The sequence below is a fragment of the Camarhynchus parvulus genome, chromosome 1 (assembly GCF_901933205.1).
Source record: "Camarhynchus parvulus chromosome 1, STF_HiC, whole genome shotgun sequence".
NCBI classification, from domain to species: domain Eukaryota; kingdom Metazoa; phylum Chordata; class Aves; order Passeriformes; family Thraupidae; genus Camarhynchus; species Camarhynchus parvulus.
Window position 1 is genome coordinate 21,046,351 of NC_044571.1, and position 22,501 is coordinate 21,068,851.

The 22,501-nt window shown below is 40.5% G+C and overlaps 1 protein-coding gene across 1 annotated transcript in view; it reads left to right on the forward strand.

The window, feature by feature from the left end:
* Nucleotides 1–9,571: 9,571 nt before the first annotated feature.
* Nucleotides 9,572–22,501, forward strand: part of ANOS1 (anosmin 1) — a 130,286-nt gene continuing 117,356 nt past the window's right edge. The window contains 1 exon segment of the mRNA XM_030961733.1: nt 9,572–9,937. Within this exon segment, the coding sequence (XP_030817593.1) occupies nt 9,746–9,937 (192 nt within the window). The 5' untranslated portion in view covers nt 9,572–9,745.

Sequence of the window (22,501 nt, forward strand, 5' to 3'; positions counted from 1 at the left end):
TCAAAATCAATTAACCTTGAAGAAAAGACTGTGAACAATAGTCTGAATTATTCTGTATTTAAAATCTTAGCCTTTGCAACACAGAGCAGGAAATTCCATAAAAAACAAATTTGAAGGATCAGCTTCTTCTTAACTATTGTCATTTTTCATTCTTTCACTTTTGGTGTTATTTTAAGTTGAAGGACAGAGTACATAAACAAAAACCTCTCAAGCACATCAAAAGGTTTACTCTTAATTCAAGGGAACACAATGTTTTTATATATCATGCCTTTCTTTTAACAATTTTGTGTTCAAAAAATGCTATTGCAGACATTGAACAGAAATATAAAGACTTCATTATTATTAGCTAGGTATGTTTAAAAAGGATCAATTAATTTTGTTGCAGTTCTGGTATCTGAAATGATGTTTCCTTAAATAATTTGCAAATAAATCCTAAAGTTGACAATCAGTTGACAACTGATATGTGTCATTAATAGGCTGGGTGGTTGGTTAGGAGTGAAGCTAATTAAAAATGATTATTACAATTTTTCAGGCACCACACACATCCATTGATGGATTTCAAGCCCAAGAGGGTCTATCAATAGGTCTGTCTTTCCCTGGCAAAAGCAATAATGGAAAGTACAGTAACAAATTACATTGATAAATGCATGGAAAAAATTTTCATACACATAAAAAGTAAATCTGATTTTGTCTTTTTAGGTGATTACAAATCTGATTGGCAAAGGCAATGTCAAAAGCATGTCACTTGTCTTATTATGTGACTTATTATGTGACTTTCTAACTAAAATTTGACATTCAGCAACAATCAGTGTCAAACATTTGTGTTATGTAGACCAGAAAAATATCTTTATAAGCAAAATCTCTCCAAAACTAATTGGAAATGAGAAATCTTAAACAAATTAATGAGTTTAGTGTTGTCTGTTCTGGACTCAGTGTTATTTAGTTTATGTATTTGTGATTAGAAACACATAATAAAATCAAATTTTATAAAGTTTCCATGTGACATGATTATTGACTCAGGTGATAAATAATATATGCAGAATTCTGAATCACTCAGTAATCTGAATTCATTTTTAAACATCATGCATTTTAATGCTGCCATATGCAAGATTGTAGGAACACAGAAAGTAGGTCACACTCACAGACACAAAGGTTTCTTGGAAAGCCTTTGTCTCTGAAAGCCTTTGGGGTCTGGTGAGTAACCAACTGAACATGAGCCTCATCTCATCTCACAGCAAAATACAGTGACTAAGACTAATGTAGCTCTTAACTGCATATGTTGAAGACAAATAAAGAGATTATAGATACCATATTTCATCTGTATGGTATTGACTCCGTTGCTAGAATCAAAACGTCCAATCCTTATACACCCCAAGGTTGGAAAGTCTCTGAAACAAACAGATTTACAGAATTTGCAATGCAGCAAACACTTCACAAAGAAATTTCAATTTGTTTCATTTATAAAAGAAGTTAATAGTGGTCTGCAGGGAAAACCTCCTTGTATCCCAGATTTAGCTTCAGATACATCTTGACCCATCTTCAGGGGGATTTCAAAGTGAAAGGAAGTCTACATCTATCCAAAAGGTGGGAAAAAACAGTTCAATGTTCAAACATTAATAAATACTGCAGTCAGACTAGAAATAAGGTACACATTCTTAATTTAAGACAATAACAGAAAAAATTCCCTAAATATGTGCTGATTTTACGTTGTTTTCTCTCCTGATATAAAGAGGGCTTCCTGTTTAAAAATACGCTCTAGTACAATCAGAAGTAAGGCATATACAAAACACAAGATGAAGAATTATAGACTGTTTGGAAACCAGAAATCAGATCAAATGACTGAAGTGACAAGAATGCAGCTGGGAAGATGCCAGTAAGATATATTTTTATTGGAAAACTTATTTTTGCAAACTAGTTGAAGACACAGATTTGGAATGAGCGAAGCCTTGGCTTTGCCCTATTCTGTGTGACCCTGGGAGGAAATAAGTATGTTCATTCAACTAATAGGAGCTTGCCTCTGACCTTTCTTTATTGGTGTCTCAAGCACAACATTTTCCTAATCAATCTCATTTAGTCTTCTTTCTTCAGGGTTGTGCATGAAATCTTATTCAGGATCATTACTTGAGCACCATTTTGGAGTCTAAGGGGTTGATCCTCGCTTCTTGAAAATAAGTTTGTCTAAATCTGAATTCTTTGGCATAATGTCTCTAATAATCAGTCATTTATATTCATCCTTGGAGCTAAACTCCTATCATTTTCCACTGTGACTTCTTTTCTCTGCTCTTGATGTAGTAGCAAATATTTATTTGCCAACAGCAGAGCAAAAGGTGCTTTCCAAGCCTTCTGTTTGTCATTTTGTCTCTCTTTGTATTTCTTCTTTCAGAAGAATTTGCTTCTTTCTCTTCTGCACTTTATGAAGACACAGACCGTAAGGTTGTAGATCAACACTGAAAAACTCAATCCTTCTTAGAGACAACCGATTATATCAGCAATTATTTTTCATTCCTAAATTTTAAAATAAGCATCTTTATGCTTTCTGTTATGTTTCTTACACCTGGGAATAATCTCATTAAAACCATCCCATCATTTTACTTCAAACCCCTCCACAGACCTGATTGCTCTTGTATGTCTCAAACACGCAATATGAGACTTACCACATATTAAAAATTATCTAATTGGTTTCCTGTTTTCCTCAAAATCTTTGGATAGACATCTAATTCCTCTTGCTTTATAAACAAATGATGAGATTTTTGGAACAGTGAATCCTCACTTCATCCTGCCATCCACTATGACTGATAACTGCACTACTAATATTCTTACTACCTATTACTGATTTCCCTTGGTCAAGAGGAAGTGGTGATGCAGAAAATTCCTATTGAATTACTCCCAGGAGAAAGTATTATTATAAGGACTCAATCTATGAATGAAGAATATCAGCTTTATGAGACACAGAGATGGATTTCTGGAATTTACTCACAGGCTTGGCCTAGGACTATGCAAAATTCTATTTCTCAGAAGGAGTTGGAGAAGGTCATTAACTTCAGGGATCACATCAGGAAGGAATGATATAGACCACTCACAAGAATCCCTGGGGAAAAAAGAGTTACTATGCAGTCCTTACCAAAGGAATGGAGTTGTATTCAAACCTTGAAGAAATGTTCAAAGCCATAAGAAATATTTCTCCTCCTCCCATTCACAGGCATGAGTGTTTGTCCTCAGATGGCATAATTCCTGGCACAAATTAATTTTTTCAATGTCTGTGCTGGCTTCCATTGTTTTACTTGAAAAAAGAAATGGTTTTGTGGAACCATCTTTCAAAATCCCTTAATTTTCCATGGTAATTTCCAATTTTCCCTTGAGCAGCAGAAAACTATAGGAAACATAGGCCGATTTCAAAGCTCAGAAAGAAGAATAAGGACTGGTGTCTAGCAGAGTTCTAGTTATTACAATTTCTTTGTTGAACTGTTGCTAGCAAGAAAACAATCAAGACGTCATAGGTGACCTGGCCATCTCCCAACATTTTATTAAGTCTAAAAGTGCAGTTAATACAGTTAAAAATATACCTAATATTCCAACTAAATTATTTTAGATGTTTTATATATATATTCCCTTCCTTGTGTATGTCCTGAATTAGTGAACTAAACACGCACTCTAAGTGGGACATATAAAAGTGTCTAATCTCTGGCTATGAAATTCATTAACAAAAACAAATAGACCATGGATATTCAAAAGGTCCATAATGTTCGAAGCACAGTTGTACTTCTGCATTAAATAAGGACTTCTAAAAAAAGTACCTGCAGACTTCAGTGAAGACCAGGGTGAGCAATTTTCAGGGCAAACATTTAAAGTGAACATTTTTATTTCAATTTCTTTTCCATTTGGGAAGTGTAATTGAGAATACATTTGTTTGTTCAATTGTTGTACTGTTCAAATCACAGACTGGTTGAGGTTGAAGGGCCATCTGGAAGTCATCTGGTCCAACTCCCTTGTCCAAGCAGAGACACAGCCAGCTGACCAGGACCAGGTCCAAACACCTTTGGAGTATCTTTAAAGATGGAGATGTTACAACCTCTCTGGGCAACCTGCATCAGTTTTTGACCACCCTCACAGAAAAAAAAAAAAAAAAGCGTTTCCTAATGTTCACATGGAAGCTTCTCAGTTTTCAATTTGTATCCATTGCCTCTGGTCCTGTCACTGGACACCACTGAAAAGAGCCAGTGTCCTTTGGATTTTATATACATTAAGGTTCCCCCCTCTCTTCTGTAGCCCAAACAGTCTCAGTTGTCTTTGCCTTCCTTCATAGCAGAGATGCTCCAGTTTCTTCAGCATCTTCAGGGCCCTTACTGGACACCCTCCATCATGTCCTTGCCTCTCTGGTGCTGATGGGGAGGAAAGGATGACCACTCTGGATCTGCTTGCAATACTTTACCCTAGACAAGAATATCTTTCACCTTTTTTTTCCTGTCAGGGCATTTTGCTGGCACATATTGAACTCCACCAAGACCCCCGGGACCTTTCCTATCAAGCTGCTTTCCTGATGGGTGGTTCTTAGCATTTACATCTGTGTGTGGAGCTGTTCTTCCCCAGGTACAGGAGTTCCTACTTCCCCTTGTTGAACTTCACGAGGTTCCCGACAGCCCATTTTTCAAACTTGTTGAAGTCTCTGGATGGCAGAACAATTCACTGGTGTATCAGCCCCTCCTCCCTCTTTTCTGTCATCAGCAAACTTGTTCAGGGTACACTCTGCTCCACCAGCCAGGTCATTAAAGAAGATATTCAGAATTAAGGAAGTGTGCCTGAAAATGTATTTCTGGATTAACTGCTCCATCACCTTCCCAGGGATCAAAGTGAAACTGCTTGGCCTGCAGTTTCCTTGGTTGTCCTCTTTCCCTTTTCTGAAGATAGGAGTCACATTTGCTTTTCTCCAGTCATCGGGCATTTCTCCCAGTGAGTGATCGAAGATTACCAGAAGTGGCTTCGCCATGATATCTGCCAGCTTTCTCAACACTTGTGGGTGCATCCTCTCAGGTTCCATGGACTTAATAATGTCCAGTTTACTTTTATGTTCACTGACCTGATCCTCTTCTGACAAGGTGCCATATTTCTTGCTTCAACCTTCCTCCTGCTCTTTGGAAATGCCATTCCTGAAGGCTGGTCATGATAATAAGGTCTGGGGCAAATGCAACATTCAGGTTAATCAAGTCCCCTGTCTCATTAGGCAATGGTCCCATATTTTCCTTAGTCTCACATTTGTCTCCCACGTACTTAGAGAAGCCTTTCTTGTTCTTGAAGTCTCTGGGCAGATTCAATTCCATTTGAGCTTTAGCTTGATCCTTGGATTCTTAGTGTTTATGTATTCTTCCCTTATCTTTCCCAAGGAACTTACTGGTCCTTGCTTCCACCCTCTATATGCATCCATTCTGCATCTGAGCATTGCTAGGATCTCCTTTTCATCCACAGACTTCTCCTGGCATTTTTGCCTTCCTTTCTGTTCATGAGATGGACTGCTTTTGAGCTTGGTGAAGGTGATCCTGAAATATTAAATTACTATTTTGAGTCTCTCTTCCCTCCAACACCTCACCTCATAGGATTCTTCTAAACGTTTCACGTTTGATCTTTGAAGAGAGCAAATCTGCTCTTCTGAAGTCCTGGGCTTTGAACTCAGTTTTCCTCTCCTCCCTGCCCTCAGGATTTTGAACATCTCATGGTGTCTGCCACCAAGAACGCCCTCGACCTTCACATCCCAACGAGCACCTCCATGTTTGTATGAAGTCCAGCAGATCACTTATTCTTGTTGCCTTCTCTATCTCCCAGAGGAGGAAGTTATCACAACACATTCCAGGTGCCTGGATTGCTTATGCCTTGTTGTCTTGTCCCTCCAGCCAATGTTGGGGTGGTTGAAGCCCCTCATGAGGATCAGGGCCTGAGAAGAACTTGGGGCTGCTTCCATCTGTTTGTACAGAGTCTCATCCACTTGCTTTTTCTAGTGAGGGGCCTATGGCAGACACTGTAACATCACCTTTACCTGTCCTCTCCTATGTAGTAATAAGGGTTAATCCTAACCCTTATGTGCTTATCTCCCTTCCCCATCCATCCCTAGACTGAGCTCCACACATCCCAAATGGCCTCTCACATAATGGGCAACTCCCCTTCCTCCCTCTGTCCTCCATACAAGACAAACATTCTTCCATGGCAATACTTCAGTCAGATCCATCCCACCGTGTCTCCCTGCTCCTGACAAGATCCCGGCCCTGCAGCTGCAGACGGATCCCTGACTCACTGTCTGTACTCCCCGTACTGCCTCCCTTAGTAGACAGGAACTCTGGAGAGGCACCCCTGCATGCTGACTTCCTGAAGAGGATTTGGGGAATTATGTTGTACCCAGAGCTATGATCATTTTTGATGTAATGTAGTTAAAGCTAAAGACAATTGAGTAATAAATGGCATATCAGGATGATTTAATACAATAAACTAAACCCATGAGCTAGAATACAGTGGTTTACAGGAAAACAATAAATATTTTTAACATTAACACTATCTCTTTTATTTTTTTTTCCTGAAATTAGAACCTGATGTTGGGAGTTCCCTATAGAGTAAGAAGCAATTCTTTAAGATGAAGCTATCTTAATTCAGAATCGATTAAACCCAGCTCATTAACCAGAACTAAACCGGCACAATGCCCGGTGGCTCTCGCCCTGCAATGCCAGCATGTGGCGCTGTCTCCTGTGAAAAAACAGCCCCTGGTTTGCGGAAAACCTCATTTGAACGTTGTCAGACTCGTCAGAAGCACAGGCAGGAAAATAATGTGGATATTTTTAGCACAAAAATGATACTCTGCACTCGCAAAAAATTGTTAGCACTAATTCTACTATTTCTAATACAAAAAGAATATTTAATGTAATTTATTGACAAAAAAGAGTGAGCAAAACATATGAATGTATCCCTGCATATATTTATCTGGTTAAAGACTATAATTATATTTACAGGTTGATTGAAATGTATACATAATTTATTTACAATTCTCTTTATTCTGCAGCCAAATTATTAACGTTTCTAAAATGAGTATATTTACAAACTTGCATATCTACCCCTTTGGTCTAGCAGACAGTCCACAGTGGGTTTTAATTACCTACTAAATTCTTGAGCTACCGAGCCTGTTTCATAATCTCCACAAAGGGGAACAGGACCTGTGTGACTACAGTTTTACTGGAAGTGAACAGCCAGCCTTTTGTGTGCTAACCAAGTCAGCCCTTACTGAGAAGGAATTTAGTGACTACGCTGATGATCTCTGTAACCATGAACTTTCAAACAAAAGTAAAGCGTGTATTCACTAACTTTTTAATCATTAAGGGCTCTATGCCCTTTGCTACCAGATTTTTAAAACAAAAGAAACAGGGTTCATACCCTTTTACTTAAAGCTGGAGTTTATAATATATGACATAAAAGGCATTAGTAGTAACATGGAGGGGATATATCAACTGAATTTTCTGGCTTTTCTAGATTTGCATCTGATTTACAGAAAGTTACATATTTTTTTCAGGCAGTTCTTATTATCTGTGGTAAAGGTTCAATGCATTCAGTGTACCTGTAAACACTGTGAATCAGCAAAGCAATTTTCTTTTCATGACTCAAGGCAAAAAGTTGCAAAAGTTTTAGTCGAGGCTTAAGAAAAACTATTTAAAAGATTCAGCTAGAAACTGGGAAGTCCTGAACTTAATACTGAGGCCTGAATGGGGTCACCACTATTTGTCATAACATTGGTAAGACTGTGGATTGACTTCTGGGTTGTTCTGTCATGCGCTGTTTGCTTTGTAAATATAGAGACACTGGATCAGGCAAAGTAACCAGTTTTCTAGTGGTGAGATATCAGTCAGAATTAATAAAAGCATTTATTTGTGAACCCCTTATGATGTCTGCTCACTACAAGAGGAAAGGTAACCATTCCAGCTGCAAAAATGAGGAAGCTACACAGAATTGACAGAATTCACAGAATGACTAGGTTGGAAGAGACCTTCAAGATCAAGTCCAACCCATGCCCCTTCAGGAGGTGTAGCTGAGATGGTCTCCTTTGATTAACCAGGGCATTTCCAAAATAGCTGGCAGAGTATGGTGAACAGTGCAAACAGCAGGGCACCTTGTGTGCCAGGACGTGGCAGGTGACCTCACCTTTTGGCAGCTGTGCTCCCTCAAGCATCCAAGGGCACAAACTGTCATCTCCACTTGGTAACACTGGCAGGGCTGACTCTGGCCTGCTGGCTTTTCTCAAGTGAAGATTTCTGACAGCTGGCAAGAGGGACAAGCTGCAAAGTAACATCTAAACTAAAATGTGCCTTGCTTTTTGTTATATTTGTATGTTAGCAATACTTCTGACAAGAAATCTTAATCTGTGCCTTAATTTTGTGGTAAGACAGTAAAACTATAGCTAGAATCTATGGGTAGAATTTGACAAGTCATTTCCTAGTTGGGTTGTAGCAGACCTTTTTATACTTTGAATTTGTCATATATAAGTGCACAAAAGGTGTATGCATATAGCCTGGTGAGAATAATAACATTGGGGAATATGTTTTTATTTCACATTTGTATACATAAGAACATTCATAGAAAAATTATAGCCATGTAAAATTAGTACCAGCCAGAGCGGTTGAAGATCTTGCTGACTTTTATGAGATTTTAGATGACTTTCCTAGTGAACACTTATACTTGAACTTGTTCCAGTAAAGATGCCTCCTGAAGCCTTTTTAATACAGGGTTTGATAACCACACTAAACTACTACTTATAATAGTAATTGACCTAGTACTAACTCCTGAAATGGCCTAAAAGTTACTTATTTCAGCTCGTACAGCCGTGGGATTTTCAAATTCAGGAGGCCTAATCCACAGGCTCCGGTGAGAAATGATCCACTTGCTCCTTCTGGCAGCACATATTTGAGACGGGAGGAGTCCATACAGGGCGCACAGGGAGAGGAATGTGTAGGTAACCTCTGTGCTACATCCTGCGGCACACGCTCCGGCCCTGGAGCTGACAGCAAGAGAGAAACGATGTTCGGCTGATATTTACTGTATGGGGGCCATTTTACAGCTCAAGGTGCTGTTTTAATCTTTGCAGCTATTACACAGAGATATTTGGACTAATGACTTGTAGATTTTCAATTTTAAATAACTATTCAGAGGAGCCTGTATGTGTTTCACCTTGGGACAAGTGCTCACCGCTGTGTTACTCTGCAAGAAACACCGAGTTTCAAAAAGTGATTTCCCTCTGTTCTTGCTTTCCCGTCCTATTTAAAAATGGATTTTTAAAAGAAGAAATAAAAGAGACTTAACCATGGTGTTCCCTGGCGCCCAGCCACCCCCACGCCTATGTGTGGGGACAGGCCGTGCGGCTCCGCGGTCGCCCGTGCCCCGCAGGTGGCGGCGGGCGGGGGGGGCCCTCGGGCACGGCGGCGGGGGGGGCGGGGGGGGGCCCGCCCGCCGCCGGCGCTCGGCGCAGCCAATGGCGCGGCTCTGCCGGCATCGGCCCGCCCGCTGCCGCCGGGGGAGGGCCGTGGGCCGGGGCGGGCGGGAGAGAGGGAGGACGGGGGTGAGGGGAGTTGAATGATTGAACTTTCTTGTGTAGTTTCTGCGGCGCAGAGGTGTCCGTCCCCGGCGCAGCCCGGTACCAGCCCAGCGAGCGGCAGCCAGCTCACCCCGGCGCCCGCAGCCCCCCGCGCCGCCCGGCCGCCCCTCTGCCCTCCTCTCCCGCAGAGCGATGGTGCGGAGGGCGCCCGGCGTGTCCCTCGCCTTGCTCCTCTGGGTGACGGCCGCCTGCGGCAGCCCCGACGGGCCGGGGGCCGCCGCCGCCGCTCGAAGGCAGGACGAGGCTTTCGCCGCCGCCAGATGCACCTCCAGGTGCCTGAGCCTCCAGATCACCCGCATCTCCGCCTTCTTCAAGCATTTCCAGGTAGGGGCATGGCACTGCGCAGGGAGCCTCTTGCCACCGTCCGGAGAGCGGGTGTCCCCCGGGGCGCGGGGTGGAAAGGACGGCTGGGGCTTGGCGAACTTGGGGGCCCGCGCCCCCAGGGGATGGCTGGCACCTGGAGGCGCCGGACAGGTGGGCACGGCCCCGCGGCAGCGCCGAGCGCCGTCGGAGCCTGTGGGTGCCGGCCGGGCTCCCCCCCTGGCGGGTCGTGGGGCTCCTGGCACGCTCTGCCCTGGCTCCTGGCAGGTGCCCGGCGCTCCCGGCCGCTGCCTCCGGTGGTGTCCGGGGCGGCGGGGCGGGCGCGACGCGGAGCTCCCGGGCCGGCGGTGCGCTCGTCCTGCCGAGCGGCGGGCGGCGATCCCGCGGGCTCCGCCTGCCTGCGCGCCGGTGCGCCGGCCAGCCGCCGCAGGTGGCTCGCTTCCCCAGCCCGATGGGAAAGTTTGAGCCTGTTTTTTGAGAGCGATAATCGTGAACGTGTAATACTTGGTTCTGACCTCCTGGAAGGTGAGGGTGGGGGTAACGCTGTATTTTTTTTTTCCTTGGGACAGAGAGGCACATCTTTGGCTAACGGGACAAATAGGGATAAAGTCGGGAGAAATGGAGTTGAAGTGGCGGGAGACCTGCGGGGCTTAAAATGAAAGCTGGAAGCAGTGCGGAGCTAGTGCAAGAGCAGCGGGTGTCTGCCCGTCCTTTCCCCTCTTTTACTTACGCACCCTTCCCTTTCCCCACCTGTTCTTTACTGCGCAAATATTAAACCTACTCGAGTTCATCCAAATGACGGAAACCCTTCCGAGCTGCAAGCCGTTCTCCCTCCCCAGAGCCGCAGCCCTTTGGGGAAGGGCTGGGCGGCTCGGTGCGAAGGGAGCCACCTCGGCCCTTCGGGACGCGCCGCTCGCTCACCCCGGGCGTGCCGGTCCCTGCGAAACCGGGAACGCCCGGACGAGCGCCTTGGGTGAAGTTGCGTTCGGGGCAAAGGTGTTGGCACCAAAGGCAGGTCTCAGAGGTATTTAAGGATAAACCGATTTAAAAAGACAAAAAAAAAAAAAAAAAAAAAGGGAATGTTAAAGGAGAGCGGAGTGTGTGTGTGGTAAGGGCAGCAGGAAGTTGGTTGGGTGCCTTCAGCCGGGTTTGGGTTGAAGAGACCGGGCTTGCGACCCGAGCCGACTGCAGAAGGGGCGGCCCTGGCCTGGCCTGGCCGCTGTCAGCGTGCTCCGTGCATCCCGGGATGGCCTGAAAGGAGGATACCCATTAATATAGCTCATTATCCCGGAGAGCGGTCAGTATTTTTTATTGCGTAGTCAAGCGGTTGTAACTTACTTGTTTTACAGTTTCAGTGGCTAAAGAGGCAGTTTAGATCAAGTCAATTCACAGTGAAAGGCTTTTTTTTTTTTGGTTTTTTTTTTTTTTTTTGTGTGTTTTCTTGGCAAGATTTATTTTTCAACGTAAAACTGCTGACAGAATGCACACTGCACACAATCGTGATTACATTTTAATTAGCTAGAGTAAAATAAGTAGGGAATTACTCAATTAGGACTTGATAACTGGCTGGTTTTTTTGTAATCAATTGAAAAATCTCAGAGTTTTAACCCCAACCTGCTAAAGCACGTAGTAATTTATCTTAATTACTAGGGATTAAACTCCTGTTAGACATGAAATGACCGTAATGTTTGGAAGATAAAGTGCTCTCGTTTATAAAAGTTAAGCTCTCCATTGTCTTATAATGAGGAAAAGGAGGAGAGTTTTAAAGTACATCAGGCGTGCAGTGTTCTCACAGGAGGCTGATAAAACAGTGTGGGCTGTAGGATGTGCAAGTTTGGGCCAGATAATTCCATGTGGGCTAAAGGGTATGATGTTCCATTCCTTTCTCTTCTCCCTCCTTCTAGCCATTCTCCTCCCCTTTTCATCTCAACTGGTAGCAATTTCTGGAGTTCTTTTCATTTCAGATGTCCACTTATCTTGTAATCTGATTCAACCTTTGAAGCAAACTAAACACTAGCTCTTCCCAATCAGAGCAGGAAGGAACTCTTGTGTCTCCCAGTTAGGCAAGAATTGAAAGACTGACCCCCCCATTTCTCAGCCCTGCTTTAGATGCAGCCTCAGTGGTGGGGGTTAGGGAGACAGCAGCTGGACATGCTGTGCAAGAGATGATGTCCCCAAAACTTCACAGACACTTAATTTCACATAGTTTATGGTACTAAAATCACATTACTAACAACTTTGAATGGCAGCTAATATTTTTCCAACTTTTAAATGTTCACAAGGGATTTTAATTGATCCCTCCCTCTCCCCCTCCCCCCCAGAAGTTTCACCCATTTTTCATTACTGTCCTTATTTTTTGAAATTTCAAGAGAGGTATTCTTTCTAAAAAGCCTATTTGTTAATTTACACTTGGGAAGCAATTCTAAGCATATTTTAAATGTACATTGACAGTAGACAATGTCAGTAGAAATTATTTTAACTGAAGCATAGGTCAAATAATATATCTTTTTATTCCATGTAGACTATTGATGTGGCTCGAAGAAGAATTGGTCACCTAAATCAAAAATCTTTGATCTTCAGAATGCTTATTGAAGGGGCATGGATTCCTGCTTATTCCTATAAAGTCTCCATGGCCAGGGGGGTTTTCCAGTTCTGGTGGTGTTGGGAAGTTCCATGTAGAGGTTGCACCAAAGGATACATGAGATCCTTTTGAGAGTTATGCACCACATGGGTCTTAGGCCCAATGAAATGTGTGTGTTTGATATCTAGGGCCTATTTCCAGGCCATGATCTTTCACAGAGAGCATGCTAGCACAAAGGCCTTTCATCCTAAGCAATCAAACAAAAAATTATTATCAGGAGGGGTCATAGTGGATTCTTCTTTTACATGAGAAGTTATTGATTACATGCTCGTCCGCAGTAGAGAATTATGTTTAATCTCTAAATGAAGGGACTCCAACATATTACTTCTATCTTACTGGAATATGTTCAGTATTGGGTTTAGCTTGCTCTGAAATTTTACAGAGAGAAAGCATTTTTATCCTAACTGTGTAACTTAGGGCCCTGGAAAGCACCGAGTGAAGCATTGTGACCAGAAAGAGCTAGGGCAAAGAGAGCTCATCTCTTTAGCCTTATGTTCAGAGTACCTATTTTAAGCCATTTTGGGTGTTGACACTAGAGTTTTACTTTGACTGTTGCAAAACACATATGAGGGAGTAATTGGAGCATTCACTGGAACCTGTCCATGCTCTGGGGTCACTGCCTTGATAAAGCACAGTTCCTAGTGCTGTGCTTCTTTTTCTGACAAAATTCTCTCTAAAACACCTGAGCAGGGGAGGATAGCAGGAATGCTCTTCCAGTAAGCTAGAGCTTTACCATCAAGTGGCCTGCTTAGGAGAAGGTGTAGATTTGAACCTTGAAGTCCTATAACATAATCAGGATTGTGTGCTTTTGGCTGTTATCTAAAAGAGCATACCTGGGTGTTAGTATGGTGCCCCTATAAGATGGGAAGGGCAATTCCTCCTCTAATCTGAAGTGAGAGGAAGGACTAAGATGTCTGGCTCCATAAGAAACACCAAGATTGTGAATCCTGTGTGGAAAAAGGCATACTATTTTTGGGACAGAAGTTGTCATTTTCTTATTAAGACAGTTTCTGTCTCAGCGTTTGAGTTGATGTCCAGGAGAAAGGTACAAATTTTAATTTGATGTATTCAAAGTTTGTTTGAGAATCTAGTTTTATAGTAATTTAGTACAGTAGGTAAAGCCACCATGAAGATGAGGTCAGTTACTGCACAAGTTTTTGTTTTTTGAAAAGGGTATGGGTATAAATAGGGACCTCATACAGCCAGCTGGACAAGAGGCCGGAATGCTCAGATTAGTTTTGGTGGAGCTTTTCTGCATATCCTGCCTGTTTTAGTGGAGTAAGACTAAACTCCTTGCATTGCTATCTGTGGGTGTAGCCTTTCCCATTTATGATATTAGTTGTGGATGACCTTGTTTTGTTTTGGGGGAGCAGACATGGTAGTGACCTTTTTAGAGTTTTGTTTTCAAGTTGAGTGAAAAAGCAATTTGGATTTTAATCTCTAATGCCAGCCATCTGAGACATGTTTTAAAGCTGGCATGATTAAAATTTGTTTTGTAAATAAGAGCTTGAACATCACTAACTACTAAAACTAAAAATGTTGTGGTGAGCAAACTTTGACCTGCGGGCTCGTTGATCTTTGTCCTAGCTGAGATCTGTTGTAGACCTCTCAAGCTCAAGTGTCTTCCTGCGTAATATGTGCAACTTGATAATTTACTTAAGACACAGGACTGGTCAGTCTTGTTTACTGGGTCAAAAGCTGAGAGGGTGGTAGAACATGTCCTAAGAATTTGAGGTGGTTGCCAGTAAAATTTTCTGTGGTTGTGGTGTGGAGTCACCAGAGAGGTTATTGCCATATGCTCGCAGAGTATATGCTGAGGTTGAACACCACCTCCTGGCAACTTTTTCTAGCATTTAACCACCCTCACAGTAACCAAAAAGGTATTTTCTCATGTTCAGAAGTTTCCCATGTTTCAGATTTGGCCATCGCCTCTTGTCCTGTTACTGGGCTTCATTGAGAAGTGTCTGGCTTAATGTTCTTTGCTCTCTCTCATCAGGTACTTACAAACATTGATGAGAAGCTATCAATGAGGCTTTTCTATTCCAGACTAAACCTTCCCAATTCTTTTAGCCTCTTCTTATGTGAGAGATATTGCTATTCCTTTTCTGGGCTCCCTCCACTAAGTCCATCTCTTTCCATGTAATGGGCGGCCCAATACTGGACCTAGCACTCCAGGTGTGGAGGAGTGACTAGAACAGAGAACAGGATTGGCTACATTTTAAGGATATAATGCCTGCTAAATACTGTTGCTTGCTTTTAAATTCATGTTCATGATTTAGTTTTTCTTACATGAGTTCATATATGACCATTTATGATTGTCAGTGCATTAAAACTGAAATGTCAATGCTAAATCATTTTTTTTTTCTCTTTTAGATATTGGTACATCTCACTATAGTTTTGAATTTTTTTGAGGGGGTAATCTTCAGCAGTAAATTGAATCTTAGCAAATCCATTTCTTTATTCAACAGGGGAAAGTCCAGGTACATGGAGATGTGTACATGTTGTGTGATCCAGCATCGTGATTGCTGCTTGAACAGGCTCATGAGAGATTGTTTAAACTCATTAAAATGGGCACTGATTAGAAACATACAGGCAACACTGTGGGTGACCTTGGTCACATAGGGGTTCTGTGTTCATATTGTCTTAATTGTGAAGTGGATGAATTGTAGCTGAAAATTTTGATACAACATAGACATCCTTCAGGTGGTAAGCCAGTTTTGTGGTATATGGAAGGAAATTAGAGAGAAATTACCTCTTGTAAATGTGATTTATTGTAAATCTAATAGTACTATACTATGATTTAGTTCTTAGGAATTAGTACTAAGCTAGATGAGCCAAGGCTAACTCAAAATTGTTTTTGAAAGTATGGAAAAATATTGTTTTAAGTTAATAGAGCCATATGTTGCATAATGTTTAGTAGCTATAAAAGGGAAGAGTAAGGCCTTAGAAGTTTGTTGTATTGAATGACTGATAACTATATGGTGGTAGGAGGTTGTTTTTAGTGTTGTAGAAGGACTCTTGCCTTTCAGGACAACTGAAGTTTTTGAAGAAAAACAGGCAATTCTTTTAAGTAAGTAATAAAAGGTTCTCAGATTTTATATCTGCAAGCAAATAATGTGCAAGTGATTACCTCTAGATAAGCAATACCAGATTTCACCTACAAGTCAGGAAGCTGGTTGTCTCAATGCCAGCACATCTGCCTTCAAATTGCCTGTAACTCTGAAGTGACTGCACCTGCAATAATCTGCAATGGGTCCCAGCTGGGAAAGTGGTGGCCAGGCTGGAAGTCCAGGATGCATGTGTCTCTCTGTGCTCTGCTGTAGAGAAGCTGGAAATCGTGAGGAAACCATTTATTGTAACTGTCTCAAATAATTCTGAAACTATAAATTGTTTTTTATTAAATCTTTTGAAAAGATATGTGATATTTCTGTAGTGAGATATGGTAGATATGTAGTGTCTTCTTCCCAGAATGTTTCAGTTCCAATGGACAGGCTGCCCAGGCACTGAGTTTGGTTAGTTCTCTTGGGACATGTTCACAACCTTTTCTAAATGTGAGGATGTGTGCCATCTGCTTTTGTTGCTGTTTCAGTACTCATCTCCTTTCCAAAAATAGCTCTTGTTAAGTAATTCTGACTTTCATATGTCTTGCAAAGCATGCTGCTCCTAATTTATTTCCACAGACAAATTGTAGCATTTGTCATTACTTTGTTTTTCTCAAAACTCATTAAAAGGTCCAATCCGTCTCCTGTTTTTAGTGTTCATATGGCATATGATCTGGGTAATTATTCTGGCATTTAGTGTGCCCTGATTATCAAGATGCGCAATTGTGAACAAAAGGTGCACAGATCTAACAGAATCTTGGGTCAAATGTGAAAATGAAAGGTTTGTTTTGAATAACAATGGTTGCATCTAGTGAAAACAGTTGCATTATTCACTGTATTGTGTAATTGAGGCATAGTTAGCCTTTGCTGTTGTAACCTGGTCTGGTATGAAACTCCCTGATTTCTGATTTGAACCTCCCTGAGTGTGAGTTTTCACTTTCTCATAACCAGACCCAAATCTCTTGGCCCCTCAGTGGATGCTTGCATAGTTGACATGAGTGCAGGGGTTTACACGGCCTGGTCATTGTTTTCTAGTGGCTTTGATGACTCAGGCTTGCTCATTGCTTTCCTAAATTAAACTACTTGTCTGTGTCTCAAGTGTAAGTTTAAATGCAAATCAAGTGAACTGTATGAAAATGTAAATAGATGGTGAGCGATTGTACTGAGCAATGGGAGTTGCAAAGATATTTTTCTCACATTTACTTGTGTATTCTTAGATATTAAGAAAAAAATTTCTTTATACTTATGTTTGTAAAATTAAAATTGCTGTTAATTTGGTAAATGTGCTGGATACTAGGTGCAATAAACCCAACAGGAATTACTAATAGGTTTTAAAGCAGATATTTTATGTATAAAAAATATTGGCAAAGAATAGTTTAAATGTCATAGTCATGTTGGTGAGGGGGAGGAAATGCTGCTTTTGAAAAGCATTAGACAACTTCTAAAAGAAAAATGCTGTCAGTTCTAAAATGTAAATCTTTTTCCATTGGAAGATATAGTCACTTAATACAGAGCAAAAGGTTTTTCAGATGGATAGTGTTCAAATTAAAACTATTATTAAAGCATTATTTGTTGTCTGAATATGGGTTGTATTGGTGATGAACAAGTGCTCTCAACTTAATTTAAATGTATTTGATTTAGTAAATGTTGTATAAGGAAAAAAACCCCAAAATGTTAGATTTCTGAGACAGCTTGAAAAGCTGACTGATTTTCCAGATGCTCATCATTTGTCATTTTGTAAAGGGCATCGTCTTAAGATTGAGTGCTGAATTCGTGTTTACTGATAGAAATTGTTATTCACATTCTGACCTGCATCTCCCCTGGCCATTTTATGTGAATTTTTACTCTGTCCAGCTAGCTGGATTGGAGTACATGACCAACTTTTGTAAACAGAAAAAGAGTGTGGTATATTTTAGCATCCATGTCTTTAAAGATTGAATGTAGGAATAATGGCTGAGTATCAGGAGCATCCTACAGAAGACAGACACATCTGTATTGATATTTAGTAGCCTAGCAAATGTAAACCTTGCTCTAAAACTCCTTGCCTAGGAGTTTACACCAAGAATCTTCATTTTTTGATCTCTCCCACAGCTGAGCCTTATAAGGCTTTATACTTCAAAAACCTTTGAAGTCCATGAAAAGCCTTCTGTTGATTTCAGCTGGATCAGGTCCATGTGTGAACACTAGGTCCATGTAGTCAACAAAGTAGAGTGCTGTGAACTGGGTGTTCCAGCTCCAGTAGTATCTGTTTTTCAGTCTTTTAATGACCAAGAGGTCACAGGACACAGAGATGAAGAACTGGGGGTGTTGAAAGGTAAGTGGACCCTTTACACTTGAAAGCAGAGTACTGTTCTTTTCATCTCTGATTAAAAAGAAGCACACATTCTAGCCACTGAAAAGAATATCAGATATTTCCAGATTTGGGGAACAGCCCCAGTCTAAAGTTTTAATTGCATTTATGTTGTCTTCTGTGAATAACATTTTCACCAATCTGTCTCTCTAGACTGTCAAAGAGATGTGACATCAGAGTTATGTACACACATATTTAATTACATTCCTTTAAAAAAGAAGAGACTTGTCTCAAGCTTTCAAAGGACAGGACTCCCCTAGTAGGCAGCTGAGATTTCTGAGGAGCACATGTCTTCAGAACTTGTAGAAGAAGTAGGAAAAGGGACAGAATCTCAGAATAGAGAAAGGTGGAGACAGGGGGACTCTAGCCAGGATTGCAATACTGGAAGGAGAAATTATGTGAGAGTAGAGGGCACTGTAAAATTTCCTGTGACACAATTAATTGAAATGAAGGAATTATGGAAGCAGAGAACAGATGTAATGGGTCTGTAGGAAGAGTTGTTTGTAACTGTTTCTTGTGAACATGTTTTATTTCTGTCCTTTTCCAGCTGCTTGAAATTTTACTTGGTTTAAAAAATTTAATTTTTCTTTTTTGAAATACAGTAAACATGTTTTGAAAATCCTTTTGTCTTCATTGAAGAGGTCAGTTACAGGAAAGGCCATTATGAAAATTCACAACAAAGTTCTAGCTGACGTTGTATTTCATGTCAGAACTCAGACAAACTTAAACCCTTGATTCACTGCCACTGTAATTCCTCAAGTGGTCACAGCTGAAACTGCAAGCCTGGCCGAGGGAGTGAAGCCTGTTTTTTCTGCCTGTGAGGGCTGCAATCTAGCTGTCATGGATCCTGTAAGAAGATAATATGAGGGAAAAAGGATTGCTTTGGAGCAAATGTCTTGTATCCAGACAGTCAGAAATTGAGGCTGATGGTGAAGATTGGGTGATAATAATGTACTCATTTAGTCTAGTGCAAATGTAGTTCAACTTTCCCTGCCACTTTTATGAGAATTTAGAAGCATAGTTCTGTTTTTCTTTTATTAATATATTACTCTGTAGGGAAGTTATCTTCACAGTAATTTATATTAAAAAAAAAAGCAATCTCAGTTCATGTACATGAATGTGATTTCTCAGCTAGTGATTTAGGCCATGAGCATAGAGCAATATGTCATTTGTATTTAACTGATCATATTTTTTAACTGCTAATGACTAGAACATTCCAGTCAGGCCTCAGGGCATTTTTGGACCTAGACACTACAAATTCATTTTTTTGACCTTGGTGCTGTAAGACTTTGGGTTTCCTTTGAATTTAGCACATGGCTGAACAGATATGTGAAGCAGCAAATAGTGAGGAAGGGGTGATAACAATGTATTATTATTATGATGATGTCTTAATACAGTGACTATTTGTCATTCTCTTCCCCAGAATTTGTATCCCTATATATAAACTATTTCAACTGTGTGGCTTTTTTTTATTTTTCGATTAGGTGATGGTTGTACTTCCTTTGACAACAATAAAATCATGTTAATGTGTAACTACAACTAGACAATAATGAATCACACCATTATCTGCTCCCATTTTAATTAGTTACAAAGAGTGTGTAATATGTTGACATTTAATTTGTATCTAACAATTTTGGGAAGGGAACTGGAACTAAAAGAGCTTGAGGCTTTCTTCTGTTTTGAAATTTCCTTCTATGCAACTGTGAACTGCGATCAAGAATTAGCCAGACATTGGTCAGTCTGGGTATGCAGTAGGTGGAAGAAACATTTGGGCTTAGACAAGCTGACACAAAGAGGTAAAAATAATCCAATTAATGAAGAGTGTGTCACTTCATATAGTACTTAGTAGCAGCTATGGGACATGTTTGTCAGGATAGATAAGGAAAGAAGATGTAGATTTTTACAGCTAGGAGCTTATTGCTGGATTTTTTCTTTGGGTTAAAAAGTTGAATACACAATGTGAACGACAGGAGCTTTCTGGTAAGTTTCATGGGTTTTCTGTCCAGTGGATCCTCACTGACCAAGTGGAGTAGAAATGCACACATGCTGCACATGCAGCATATTAGTTCACCGTGTAAAAGATTTGGATTATTCATAGATTCACACCCATGCGTTTGAGCACTGGACAGCATCAAAGCCAGAATTTTCAGCAGCAATTGATGTGGAACAGCAAACAATAATTATTTTAAGTCTTCTTCCTGTGTTCAAAACTGTCCTTATGTAGAAAAAAAGAGCAGCAGTGCGAACTAAACTTGAAAGTTAAATTAAACCTCAGCTGTTTTCCAAATTGTAGAAAAGTGAATATTTACAGTTTCCCAAAGGATATGGTGGCTGCCTTTGTTTTGGAATAGAAAACATGACTTGGTTAGTTTTAAAAACTGAAGAGCTTTACAAATTAATGTAGATAGGCTCATGTCGTTTACTTTAACTGGGGATCTTTCAGATTTCTGACTGTTACTCATTGATTCTTCCATTTATGTAATTAATAGCCTAAGATGGGATTTTTCTGGAGTTTTTTTTCCTGGCCTAAGTCTGATATCTCTGCATTTGATAGTAATGCATCCCACAGTTTCAATGGAAACAAGCTTAGGCCAGTGAAAATATAATAGAAATATCTGTTTAGAGTTTATAGATAAAAACAAGAAAGTTCTCAGTATGCTGTTTAAAGGCGATTAAGTTGAATTTGTTAAATACCATCTTATTGTATCATGACATCTTTCTTTTCAATTCAGTGGTAGTAAATAACAATGACATTAGGACAAAGTAAAACTGAATTGCCAGTTACATGCTAGATGTAAAGCACCTTTAAATATTTGTAGAAGAGATTCTTTCAGATGACAAGGGAAGCAATTTAATGTAAGCAGAGCTAAGTACCTCTAAAGATAGTGGACAATTTTTTTTTTTTAGGATTAGGTACTGCCCAGTTTCTGATTATTACTCCATGTATCTAGGTGCCTCCAGGGATTCCAAAGTATCCCTTTAAGTTTCATCAACAGGCATGGCATGTTCTCTTAATAGGAGCAGATATCAAATTTTTATGCCTCTAAGATGCTTAGTCATACCTAGGAGATCCATCTGGTATAGATCGAGCCTCAGTTAACTTGTTCTCACCCATGAACTTCCCACTGAGAAAGTAAATTGAGCAGAGCTCCTCAGTCCAATGAAAAAGAAACTTGAATAATATCAATCTACTTGGAGTACCAGAACCCCCTTCACTGTCTTTCTTTCTTAGTTGCTTTACAGGGGTGACAAGGCTAGTAAAATGGAAGGAAACTTTATAATTGGGAAGAATTCGTGGAGCATACCACCCATATTAGTGACTTTCCAAAAAGGAACAACTGACATATTTGTCAGTTCTGCAGAAAAAGATGATTTAAGATAGAGAAACAGAATCGTAATATAAAATGCCTGCTGATAGTATAAGTTATTGACAACTGGTATTAACTGCAGTCGTCCACATTTTAGAGCTTAAGGATATATATTACAATGGTTTTCTTTTGTGGCTGTTGATTTAGATTAAAGATATAAAAGCAAATGCTGGGCTTCACAACTGGTGTGATTCCTGCAGTGGAATTCTGTGAAATTCCATATCCAATTGTTTACATTAACTGAAGGCTTTAAAATTCTGTGGCTTGAGTAGGGACTTAGGCTGTGCTTTGACATCTCTCATGTTACAAGGCTTTCAATAACTTCAATGCAAATTAACCTGATTTAATTTTTAGCTCTTTCACCTGGTGCCAGGAAGGTCTGAAACATGATGGACCTGTCAGCAAATGCTTGTTCTGCATAACAGCTACATCTCTGGTAACCATATGTGTTAATGACAAATGCGTCAGTTCTGCCTTCAAGGGAGATTTATTTTCCTTTTATGGTATGTCTTCATTAGTTAGTTATAAGACTGTATTCTAAAAACCTGACATATGAAGTGCTTTTATGTTTGTGGGAAATCTTATGGCAATGTGATGAAGCAACATAAATTTTCCACTGAAGATTGTCAGTGAAGAAAGATGAAGTTAATGCCTCTGTGTCTTGAATTGTATGAATAGTTTCAGTATATCATTATCAGTAGAATTTAATGTTGACTTCTCTCTCTCTCATCTGTCCTTTCACAGTTTTAGGTTGCTTGCAAGGTGGTCTAGAGCACTGGACTGCAGCAACTCTCCCATGGAATATACGTTTCTTGTAGCATACAGTTCTTAAGCTGGAACAAGGAAAAATTCCTTAGAAAAAAGGAATAATCTATTGTAACTTGTATGAAAAGGGTGTTTCTCTCAGGAATATAGAGTCAGTGTTGCAGGGCCAAAGGGTCTCTGCTCGGATCAGGTTAACAGATGTGTTGAATTTCAAGTGGAAAGGGAATGACTCACCCACCCTTCAGGGTCCTCCTTCACTTGAGGCCTATTTTTCATCCATTGTCACCACAATGTCATCGCAACTTCTGCTGTTGTGGGATCTGTTACCATTCCTTAAAATAG